This window comes from Manacus vitellinus, unplaced genomic scaffold (assembly GCF_001715985.3).
Source record: "Manacus vitellinus isolate BGI_N305 unplaced genomic scaffold, ASM171598v3 scaffold_1_pilon, whole genome shotgun sequence".
Classification (NCBI taxonomy): Eukaryota; Metazoa; Chordata; class Aves; order Passeriformes; family Pipridae; genus Manacus; species Manacus vitellinus.
The window spans coordinates 47,093,683-47,105,698 of record NW_021939396.1 but is presented as its reverse complement, the minus strand read 5'-3'; the positions used below and the strand labels follow the sequence as shown (position 1 = coordinate 47,105,698).

General features: G+C 36.4%; 1 protein-coding gene across 1 annotated transcript in view; it reads left to right on the top strand.

Moving 5' to 3' along the window:
• MIB1 (mindbomb E3 ubiquitin protein ligase 1) overlaps positions 1–7,649 on the top strand; it is an 85,703-nt gene extending 78,054 nt beyond the window's left edge. The window contains exon 22 of the mRNA XM_018075174.2: positions 1,238–7,649. Coding sequence (XP_017930663.1) covers positions 1,238–1,378 — 141 coding nt within the window. The 3' untranslated portion in view covers positions 1,379–7,649. The remainder of the gene's footprint in view (positions 1–1,237) is intronic.
• Positions 7,650–12,016: the final 4,367 nt, after the last annotated feature.

The following is a 12,016-nucleotide window of genomic DNA, read 5'->3' as shown; positions in this document are numbered from 1 at the left end:
AAGTTGAACTTTATGATCTCAGAGGTCTTTTCCAACCTACCTGATTCTGTGAATACCTCTTAATTCCACAGAAAGTGTGCTTTAAAGGTTATACTGAATAGGGTCCCTAATATGGATTTCTCTCTTTAGATGAACAAATTGAAGTAAACACCCAATGATGAGTATGTAAACAAGTCACAGGTGCAAGACGGTGATAAAATGAATTTGTATTTGAAATATGAACCCTCTCAGTATTTCATATTATGTACAAGATCAACATTTATATTTGTTAGATATGTATAGTGTGTCTCAGATCTGAGATTTGACTTGGTGGACTATAGAATGGTCTTAACAATTATCATCTGTTGTAACATCTATTCATTTACTAACCTTTGATCAACTGTTATAAATGAAATCCTAATGTGGCTGCAATATGTTTATGGTGAAGGAACATGCCTTACCAAAATTTCTGCATATGACAAAAGGTGAAGGACACTGTTCCTTAGTGGCTTGGTACAAAATTAATTTTGCTGTTGAATAACCTTTAGAGATTTTGGGCATTGGCTGTCACTTTAATGTTCAGCAATTAAAACTGATTTTAAAAGTTTGCTGTGCTACTGTTATGACTGAAGGTCAGATATTTATTAAACTGTTCTTCATTTGAAACTTGAGGTGTTCTTTTGGTTGAAAATCTAGATAACTTCCACAAACAAAGTATTGAATATTTACATAGATTATTGATTATGCAGCATTTTTATTGCTTCTACATGTGTTCAGTGCTTGATGTTTTAAGGTAAGTATACGAATGGCCAGATAACCTGAGAAGAAATTTGTAAATCATTACCCAAGCATTGCATTTGTAAAACTGTTTGTTGTGTTTGCTCCCTGGAAGATTACATGACATATAGGAGACTGTTTCTGAAGAATCCTCAAGTTTGCAACATTAAGACAATGATATTGAAAATTTGATGTCAGCCTTCTACTGGATTGTCTTACTTAAAGGGGTCATATTTGGAAAAAAGCTGCATAGTTGTTTGTGTAGGAAAAGCCCACATATTTTAAATCAATATCAAGTAAAAATGGGATTAAAAAAAGCCCAAACTAATTTAGGTTAGTGGCTGGGTTATGCTATGGCAATTATCTTTTATGCTTAAGATGATTTTGTATTTGTTGTTATATGCAACATATAAATTGTTGACATTTTCAATACTGTATAACTGCTGCCATTGACTATGTAATCTGTCAAAATCTTTTACAGACTATGTGTCCTGTCTGTTTGGACCGCCTGAAGAATATGATTTTTCTCTGTGGCCATGGAACGTGTCAGCTTTGTGGAGACCGAATGAGTGAATGCCCTATATGCCGCAAGGCAATTGAGCGAAGGATTCTTTTGTATTAGATAGTGGAACCAGTGTCTTTTATTAGGTTGTGAAATATTAAGGTCATTTTGATGGTTTAAATCTCTGTAAGTTTAAAAGGCAGTAAAGGGTTCTAGTGAAAACATTTCTAATACTGTAGCACAGGTTCATTACATGGTAATTGTTTAAAGACTGTGAACACACCAAATAAAAGAACAGTATTTGAACAGTCAGCTTTTACCTTTACTCTTCTAAAACATCTAAGCCTGAAGCTAATTTAAAGCAGTCATTTTTTTCATTTTCTTTTTGTCTTCTTCCCCTTAAAGTTTAAAGGGACATTCTTGTTTTGGTTTTGTTCATGTGTACCATATACGTATCAGATGTCAGGTGATGTAAGGGATTTTTTTTTTTTTATATTGTCAGTTACTACCAAACATAAATATTTAGGATTTTTTTGGCTTTATGCTTTTCTGGAGACTGTTGACACGTTTCCTGTGATAGTTCTGATTCGCATTCATTTCTATCTTGAAATATACAATCATGAAAAATCAATACAAATTATATACACACTAGTAATAAATATACCATTCCCATAAGATGAGGCCTCAGAATACAATAAGGTAATTCTAACTTTATCATGCCCTTTGTTGCTGAGGATGGCCTGGGAAGGAAATAGTAAAAAGAAAATCTGTTTTAGAAACATTAGGTTCCCAAAACTGCACTTTAGTCTAACAGGTTCAAACTAGCTAACTTAAATAGTGAACATTGTAATTCCACTAGTCACATGACTTTGTACAGAATTTCTTTTAACCTGACTGGAAAGGAAAATGTTTGAGCAGTGGGTAGTTATCCATTTCGGGTGAGTGCGTTTGATCAGTTGTAGAGGAACATATACATGTGGAGCCTTTTAAAAATTGTGGGTATATAAATAAGGAAAAATTAGAGGTTTTGCAACATTTCCTCTCTTTTTAAGTGGGTTTTATCATCTCCAGGCAAACAGGGTCAAGAGCAAAAGAGAAGATTTAATACTGCTTATTCATCTGAGTTGGGTGTTAACACCAGAACTTATCTGTGAGCATTACTGGGTAATACTGCAAATGAAGATATTGCTGACAGAACAGTGAATTTTGTGAGCCTTACTTAGGTGAGCTGAATTTGGCTAAAGGAGTTTGCTGCCACTGATGTGACAAAGAGCTGTTCCTGACCCCAAAAATTCTAATGTCAGGAACTGTAGACTGTTAACATTTTGATAACAAATACATCTTTTCATCATTCGTGATGGTAGAAAATATGCTAATTTGAGGATCTCTTGTAGCTAAAAGGAATGTGTACCTACTCCTAAGTGATTCAACAGTTTTGTGAGTGCAAAGTTCATGTAGCCCTTTGCCATTGTGCAGACTTCATTTGGATGTGCTCTTGCAGGACAGTAAAGAAATCCATGCTGAAGTCATTTAGGTGCCTTACTTGCAGCTAAGATTAACTTATCACTTAATTCTCATTGCATATGTCAAAAATGTGGACAAAGAGATAGTTCAGGGAAAGATCCAAGTAAGGATAAAGGCATAAAATTGTAGTCTCTTCAGATAAATGAATCTTTCTTTTGAAGCTTATGTTGCTATGCCTGAATTGTGCAAACGTTGGCAAAAGTCTCAGAAGAATGGTACTAATAAACTATAAAGACAGACAAACCTTTAAGCAATAAGATTTAAACACTGAATAGAGTTTTCCAGGAATCAGCTACAGTGATATATTGGAAAAATGTATGTAGAGTAGCTTTTAACATTGCAAAGTGATGTAATACACAGCCTTTCTATAGCCATCTTTAATCCTGCTCCAACATTGCAAATGTTACTCATTCTTTTCAGTGTTTTTTCATTGGACAGAATCACAATCTGGAGTCATTATAGTAGTCTGGTGTATTTTGTACATTAGTAGTCATCTCTTCTCAGATAATCTGTGTATCTGTATTCTTGGCAAAATGAAATAGCCTTCCCTTTTTGCTTCTTGGGTTCCCATCCTAAAGTACTAGAATCTCAAGGAGCTTTGGAAAGTTTCTGATATAAGGCTTTTTTTTCAGTTCAGCATTTTGCTATCTCCACTTGAACTCTGAGTGCACCTGAGTTTTCATGGCAATTTTCATTTGACCAATGTGCATGTCACTAAGTTTGAGGGTGGTTTTGGTTTTTTGGGTGGTGGTGGTGGGTTTTTTGGGGGGGGGAGAGGGCAGTTTTCTTTTGCTTTGATTTGGGGTTTTTTTGGTAGCATGTTTGACAGCTGAACTTTCTATAGTAGGCTTCAGTTTCCTGTCAGGCTTCCCTTGGAAATACTTCTATAATAGGATATATGCCATTTGACAGTCGATTCTGAATTTTAGCCTGTAGCGCATCAGATCTGTACCTTGGTTTCCTCTGTCTCTGGTAGACATATTTTGAAAACTGTGTCCTCTTAATTCTTCATGGGGACCTCTATAAACTGCTGTAGCACAAAGGCAGGGTGGATTTATTCTTGATAGGGCAACTGAAACTTCATTATAGCAATTGGCATTTTCTTAACTCTTTTTTAGTGGAACAAGCCAGAATTACTTGAAAGTATTCCAGCTTATCATGAATTGAAAAATTCAGCTGAGTAAGAACTGATCTAAAGCATCCTGGGTAGGAAACTGTATTTGGATGTTAAATATTAGTTGACTGCAGAAGGCACATACCGTAACATAGATAGGTGAGTTCTCTGTTGGGCTTGTATTTTTCAACAGAGAAGCTGTTGAAACACTCTCAGTACTTGAATGCCATCACAGTCCTATGGAAACAGAGACAATGAAGGTATTGCTTGAGGAGCAGACTTAGTCTTCTGTACTGGAATTACAGTGGATGTATGTGACTGCATAGGAGTTTGTGATTGGACTCATTTGGCAATGTTGTGTGCCAGTTGAAATTGAAGTATGTCAACTTGATGCTGTTATGGTGCTACGAGAAACAGCTGAATTAGGAAAACTAGGTAAGTTAACCAACAGTTACATAATAGTTCAACTAACAGTCAAACTATTAGTATAGGCCTCTTATTGACTGGTGGAAGAGCTGTATCTTGTCTTAAGGAAGGCTACACCATGTTTGCCTTTCAAAAACCTAATGAGGACAAATGTTTGCAAATCCAGTATTGTTTCTTGAAATAGGTATTTATATTCACACATTGGATTCTGATGTAGAAGGTGAGCTGGTGTTGTTGAGGAACCTAGTGAGTTTGTTCTCTCTCTTTAGTCTGGTATCATCTGTGCAATGTGCGTAGACTAAAAGTGGGTAACACATAGTAGAAGGATGAAAAACAGAAGTTCAGTTGGAAGCCAAAGGGTGTTACAACAAGTAGGAGAGCTGAGGATATATCACTGTGCCTCTGTCTTCAGCAAAAGATTAACATGTAAATCTCACCGGAGCAAAGTGATAATGAGAAAAATCAGTAAGGTGTTTAATATACTGTAAAATCATAAAATGCGAGAGTTGCAAGGTTTGTTTATTATGATTATCCCCCAGTATTTAATAGCAATTTCGAAATTAAATGGAATGAAATATCTTGATTTGTTTCTTGAAACAAGAAGGCACCTAATAATACGTATTGTTCAGATGTGAGGTATGCAGAGATGTTTAAGTAAAATACTTTCTTTTCCTTTTAGTAAAATAAATAAATACTGTGACATCAGTACACAGTGATTTAAAGTATAAAGACAACCTAAGAGTCTAACAGAATACTCTAAATAGTTGTAGCATGTTAACTTTTATATAACTATGTTTTGACTTTTTTTCCCTCCCAAACCTTCTTATTACTTACTGCACCCCAAGCTCATATAGCACTTCTCAAAATTTTGGCTCTTAGTACAGTCTCTTTTTCCTGAAATGGATACTGAAAACTACACTGGCAAAATAGTAAACAAGTTACTTTGTAAATGTCTAAGTTCCATTAGAAGGTGGTGTTCTTAGTTTGGACTGGGTGTGGATATAGCAGATTTGCACAAGTACTTGTGCCTTGTTAGCATAGTCTTACAATTGGTATTTTAGCCTCTTTTAAAGATGTGAAATGGTCTTTCAAAAATAATCTAAGTACTTATTGTGTAGATATTTTATAGAGATTAAGGTTTATGTATGTGTAATTATCTTTAGCAGTATTAATTGCAGTTTGTGTAAACACTAAATTGTTTGAAGAAGCTGCTTTAAGCTAGTGATCTGAGCTTCCTCTACAAAATTAAATGTACCAGAAATTTATTTTACTCTTCCAGTAGCAGCTGATGAACCGAAGAACCTATCCTGTTCTTTGTGCTGCATGGGTCAACTTTTCACTTAAAAATCCCCAACAACACTTACAGCCTAACCTTTAGCAGTGCTACCTCCTTTCTGTCAAAGTGCTGAATTCTTCTCTAGCTGTTCTTTGTCTTCGGGAAGGGATGGGGAATGCATCAGTTTTGTTTTGCTTTGTTTTGATGTATGAATACATTTTCAAGGTTTTTTACTGACTGTATAAATTACGTACAATAGCAGTGTGTGATTTGCCACAATGTACATTGTATAGCTTTCTTGCATAAGTTGCTGGAATTCTTACTGTTGTCTTTTTGTGCATTTCATAACTTTTTTGTGTTGACAAAGCAGAACTGTTATCTCCAGAAGTTTTAGTATGTGTCATTTTTATAGCTAACCCTGTGGTAAATACGCAAGTTCTGACTCAGGGCTTTTTAACAACTTAAACACGTTCACAATATTCTTCAGCACATCTTGGAGAATAGTAGAGATTTAATGACTGTATAGTGCCTTGATAGAACTATTGAATGGGCATCAGCCATAGAGTCTTTACAGGATGCAAGTATCTTTTGATTTCAGTTAATGAGTTGATGTTAATATAATTGTAATACCCCTGCCATGGGTTTATAAACTTGTATATACTTTCTGTAAAGGAAAATCATCAAATTTAGGTATTGTTAAGCTTTCTGAAACCTATTTGATTGTTGCACTGGTCATGGGGGCCTGAAGAGCATAATATTGGAATTTACAGAAGCAGCTTTTATGTCAAAGATGTGATAAAATGTTCTGAATGTGACATTTTTAGTGTGAGAGGTCATTGTCTCAACGAACGTGTAAAATACCTGCTTTACTCTGATCCAGTAAGTCTTTTATAAGAGAGAGAAAAAACTGACAACAAATCAGTATGTTTGCATGCCATTTCATAGTTAGAAAACTGTTTTGGTCTCATTTTGAGCTTTTAGGAAATACTTTCTTTGTCCCAAGCTTAGTGTCTTTATGAATGCAAACTGTTAATGTTAGAAAACAGGTTTTGCTGAACCGCAGGAACATTTTTGCTTTTGTTAAAATCAACTTTGTATTTTCAGGAAATTGTAGATTTTGTCATGACTGTTCATTGGAGAATTTTAAGGTTGCCTGTAACGATTTCTGTATGCAGATAGCATTATATAATATATAATTGCTTCCTTTAAAACTGTTTAGCAAGGTCTAAGTTTTTCAGAGGAAATGCTGATGGTTAATAAAACTTGTCATATAAGATGTATACTGACTCTTTCAAAAGCTTTGACTTGAAAGTGTAATTGGACCGAATTAATACTGATTTTTGTGCACACAGCAGTGGGAAAGGAGTGGTGGCTCATTTGTCTTCCTCCTTCTTGGTTGTAGTGATGTTAGATGTCACCATGGAATTAGAAAATTGTATGCTTGAAAGAATGTTTGTGAACTCAGTTACTTGTTGGCATACAGTATTTAAAAGTGCATCAGACTTTATTGAGAAAGTTTGCAATCCAAACTTTTAAAAAAATTTGCTGCTTCTTTATCTCTGAAGAGTTTATAGAAGCATCAGAAGTGCTACGTGCCTTTGAATCTCCCATACACTCAAACGTTGTTAAAGCAGCACAGTAGAATTGTGAAGGGTGGATTATGTTGTAACAACAAAAAGGTTGATTTAAAATTTTTATGTGTGACATATGTGCAAATTTTTCTGTAAATATGCAGTTCATAGTACTGACTAGAGCTGCTGTTAAGTGTATGTTAAATTCTGTGTTTATGTGTAATTGAATGGCCTTTCCAGATCTGGCTACGTGAATGTGATCATTTAAACATCTGCCAGATACAGTAACTTCCATATTCTGAGACAACAGATGCTGCATCATAGTTTATACTTCTAGGATTCAATTTAATGGATGCATTTGAAAGTGTATGTAATCAAAGGCATCAAAACCAACCTAACTTAAGTGACTTAGTGTTTTAATTTATCATAGTGTACAGGTGAAAAAATGAACTGACAGAATAAAAACTTTGTTGCTCTCTTTCTCAGTTTCTTTTCATTTTTCAAGATTTCTTCAACCTTAGTTTATATGACAGGTACATATGAAAAGATAGTATTTTTAGATACCTTTGAAAGAACTTTATTTTTAAATAATTAATGCAAATTGTTAAAATATGTTTTCAGCAGCCACTTGTTCTTTGCTTTGGGATTTACAAGCTGCTCACATACTTCTCCATACCTATTCATTGAATGTGATGGGAACAGTGTTGGCACTGGGTTAAGACTTGGTCTCTGTGGTCTGTAGGGTTTCAGCCCCTGCTGTTGGTTGCAGTGGAAGCTGCTGGTTTTGCCAATGTTTGATATTGATGGGTTTAGATTTTGAGAAAGCTACTTCATACTGTACAATATAAATAATAATTATCCAATTATAATGTAAGTACTGTGTAATATAATTAATCTCTGTATAATGTGCTTTCCTGTTCTAACTCATTCCAGCTATATCCCGTATGCAGCTGTGTGTGACAGGGGTAGTGAAAGTCCATGGAGATTTCCTTTGGATTTAACATTTAATGAAATGCAGAGGGTAGTTCCTCATGGGTGCACTCTGTTTTATTTAGGGAAGAAAGGTTAGCAGTAGTATTTGAATAAGAAGCAATAACCTTCCTTTTCAGACTTGTTTTTCCACCATATGGAAAGATAATTTCAGTTGTCAGAAACAAAATTGTTGAAGATCTTGTGCTTCGTGCAACCCTGTTCATGGCAACACAGTAGCATGCATTGGAAAGCTTTTACTGAATCGAATCAGCTTTTCTTGATTCTTACTAGAAGGTTTTGGCTAAAAATACTTTAGGAGTCTAAATACTTTGTTCGTTTCTCAGGAATGAGAGTAGTATGTCCTTGCTTTCCAGGAGATAATAAGTTTTTTGGTTTTTTAAAAAGTAGTCTTTAGGAAGTGATGCTGTGATAGATTAAAATAGTTTAAGTTACGTTAAAAATTGAGAGCTGTGCCTACTGGTAATGTATAAATTTTAGTCTTCAACAGTACAAGACTTTAAAAGTCAGTGCAGTATCTATTATGGTTGGGATTTGTTGACGCTTACTTGAATGCCCTAAAGAAGCTAGTAAAAACCATGAATTTCTACAAAATCGCCTAAAATCAGGAGAATACACTTGTGACACTATAACACCGTTTCACTTTTTTCTTAAAAATAAATGTGTGGGAGGAGACAAACTTAATTCTGAGCCGATTTCCCCAGTGACGCTTGTGCATCCTAAGATGTATGAGTATTTCTCCCACAAGGGGTCAGTAGCACCCTCCGTTTGAGACAAGTTTTTATTACAATTTCAGCACAAAGTAAACAAGGGATAAGGATAATGATGATTGCATTAATAAGTGGGTGGACCAGACCTCACTTGTCCCCTTCTTCAAGCAGCCTAAGTATGATTAGCTTATTTGCTGACTTCAGTAAGCACCATATTCTATCCTCTGACTCTCATGTGACATGAACATTGCTACTATTGATTAGGGCAAAGTTCCAGTGGAGTGTTTGCCTTTAGCTCTAGTTGAAAGTATTCATTTAGTCTAGCTTTTTTTTCAAAAGCATGCAGTGGAAGCAGAAGAGTTATATGAGAGAGCTCATCCAGCAGGCAGGAGAAAAGAATTCTTGTATGAGTGTCCAACATATTCTTAATGATAACCACACTCTCCCTAGATGGCTAGAGCTGATTAATATTTTCCACCCTATAGTAACACAGCTTATAGTTAAATATGCTTTGAAGCCTATCAGTCTGCTCAGTGGAAGGAATGTCCAGCTTCTCAAGGCTTCCCTGAGTATGCAAGTTACTTGAAGGCAGAAGTTTGAGGTAACTCCTTATCTTTCTACCAAGAGGCTGAACAGACAGACAGCTCTTTCTTTCAACAAAAATTTCCAGCCCTTGTACTGATGTTTCACAAATAGGAATCTGAGGTGGTCAGTGTTGTTCAGGTTGGCACAGGTTCTTATACTTGCTGAGGTAGCAAGGGGCCTTCCTTAACATTGTGTTTGCGAGTTGTTATTCTCTGTTTCTCGTCTATTGTGGGGTTTGCATTTCATGTCCTCAGAGCTTCTGTCCCCACTGCTCAAATCCTCCATTTCAATTCTTTCTATATCTGTATTTTTGATAGCAGAACTGTGTCCCTTCCTTCTTGGTGTATCCCTTCTGAATGTCATTCTGTCCTCCTTTACACTGGGGTTGACACAGTGCTTTGGCATAAGCACAGTGGGGACCTATCCTTGTATCTGACTCCATTCTTAATGTCATGTACTGATAGGAGGAATTCCTGAACTTGGTCATAAGAAAATTTCACATTAATTTATTGATATACCTTATTTCTCTTTATTGACAGTATAAGAAAGAGGTTTTGGCCACCACCAGAGGAAAGGGTGGGGACACTTCTTTTGGTCTAGTTACAAGTGTCCTCAGCCACATGAGGAAATTCAGAAACAAATGTTTCAGGGTTGTTTGGTTTTGGCGTTGTCTTTTTTTTCCCATAGGCTTCCTGAAATTTTCATTTTTGCTGTATCTTGGACTCAGTTTTTGGTGACAACTTAGGGAACATTTCAGAGAAAGTCACTCTAAATGGAAGTTACTGTCTTCTAGTCACGTGCATCTTGCCCACTTACACTGACCTGAGGAAGTTCTGGGTCTGGTTTGAGGCTTCTTGCTGCCTCCATAAAGAAGGGAAAAAATTCTGCCTCTTTGAATTAAATTAATCTGAAACCACATTCCAAGTAATACTTTTCTACTAAGATTCCATAATCCCTTCTGTGCATATACCTTACATTTTTAAGGTCTCATGATATTCTATATGAAAGCTATATAAAATAAATAGCAATTATACAGTATTTCCCAATGGGCATGTCATATAGTTTGTGGACTTTGAAGTACAATGCTATTATTCTTCCTTTCTTCTTTTGTCTTTGTGAAAGACCTGTAAAATAAAGACTACCTCAGGTCTATCTAGACCAGGCTGCTTTTCCTAACACAAAGGCCTTGGGTTGTTGGAGCCTTACAATTCAAAGCATCATGGTCAAGGGTTTTGACTGTATTTTTCTGTTCTATAGCATATGGCACATAAAGCACCTAATTAATATTAGTCTGGGGTTTTAGTCAGGTGATTTTGATTCTATGTAAGGCTGAGGAAGCCTTCATGTCATTATTGTCCTTTGAAATATTCTCCCACCGCTTCATGTGGAGGACATAGTCTGGAAGCACTTCACACCTTTTTGTTGGGATAGAAAAGTGTATTAGTGTAAGGGCATGGGGAAACCTAAAGCTGAAATAGATCCAGTTCTTCTAAATTTTTTCAGATGGCAAATTGACTGGGAGAAGAGTGATCTACTAAAGCTAAGGAATTCTAAATTCTTCTGTTCCCTCTCCTGACACCTTGTAGGATGGATACATTGAACCCTGCTGTAATTAACCCTGCCGCCTCTTGCATCTTGTAGGTCCCACAACCCTGGCTATGTCCCTCCACCTCAAATCTCCCTGGAGTAATATGTTCTGTAGTTAAACTGGAACTATTCCACACGTGGAGGAGGAAGGGCATGGGAGTTAAAAGCCGGTCCCTGATGCATAAGTTAGGGATCTGCTGTTCTGTTTGACACAGCTCTCTTCCTGTGACACACACAGAGGATGTAACGGGGTAAGTGATCTTGACTTGGATTTACTGTGAACTATGGCTGTCTGCACACAGGCAGCAGCATAAAAAAGCTGCTGCAAATCAACTACTCACTAATGAGCTGTGTGAGGTGCTTGCCCTGCAGCAGGCAGAAGTTGGGAGCCACTTATATTTTAAAGTGTTGCAGCCAAGTAGGGTTGAGTGGGCCAAGCCCTCTGGGCACCTACCTGTCCTGAGCTGACATTGCTTTATTAGTAAGTGGCATGGAAATGAATTAGATATGAAAAGCATATCTTCATTAACAAGATTTGGATACCAGACATTTAATTTTAGGCTTTATCTGCTATCTGAATCAAATGTTGACGCCAAGGTTTGGCAAGCAGTTGTTGAGCACTCCAGGAAAAGTTAGTCATTGGCTGATTTCATAGTTTTGCTTTTGCAGGAGTTCTCGACTTTGAGGACATAGTCAAATAGTCTTCAGGAAAGAAAAAAAGCATCTAGACAGTATTTCAGAAGAGAAGTATCCTTTTTTTTTTTTTTTTTTCAGCTCACTGTACCGGATGGGAACTGTGCCTAGTTTTTAATTTCTCTTGCCAATTTTCATTTAGCCAAAAATGCTGCCATATTTGCTACTTGCTCTCTGGATTAGCCAAAGTCAAAATATATCCCATGTGTCTGTCCCATCTCTTGCTGACCACCGCAGTACCTCTCCCCAGAACATCCTTCCACAGGGTGCGAGTATGCACTT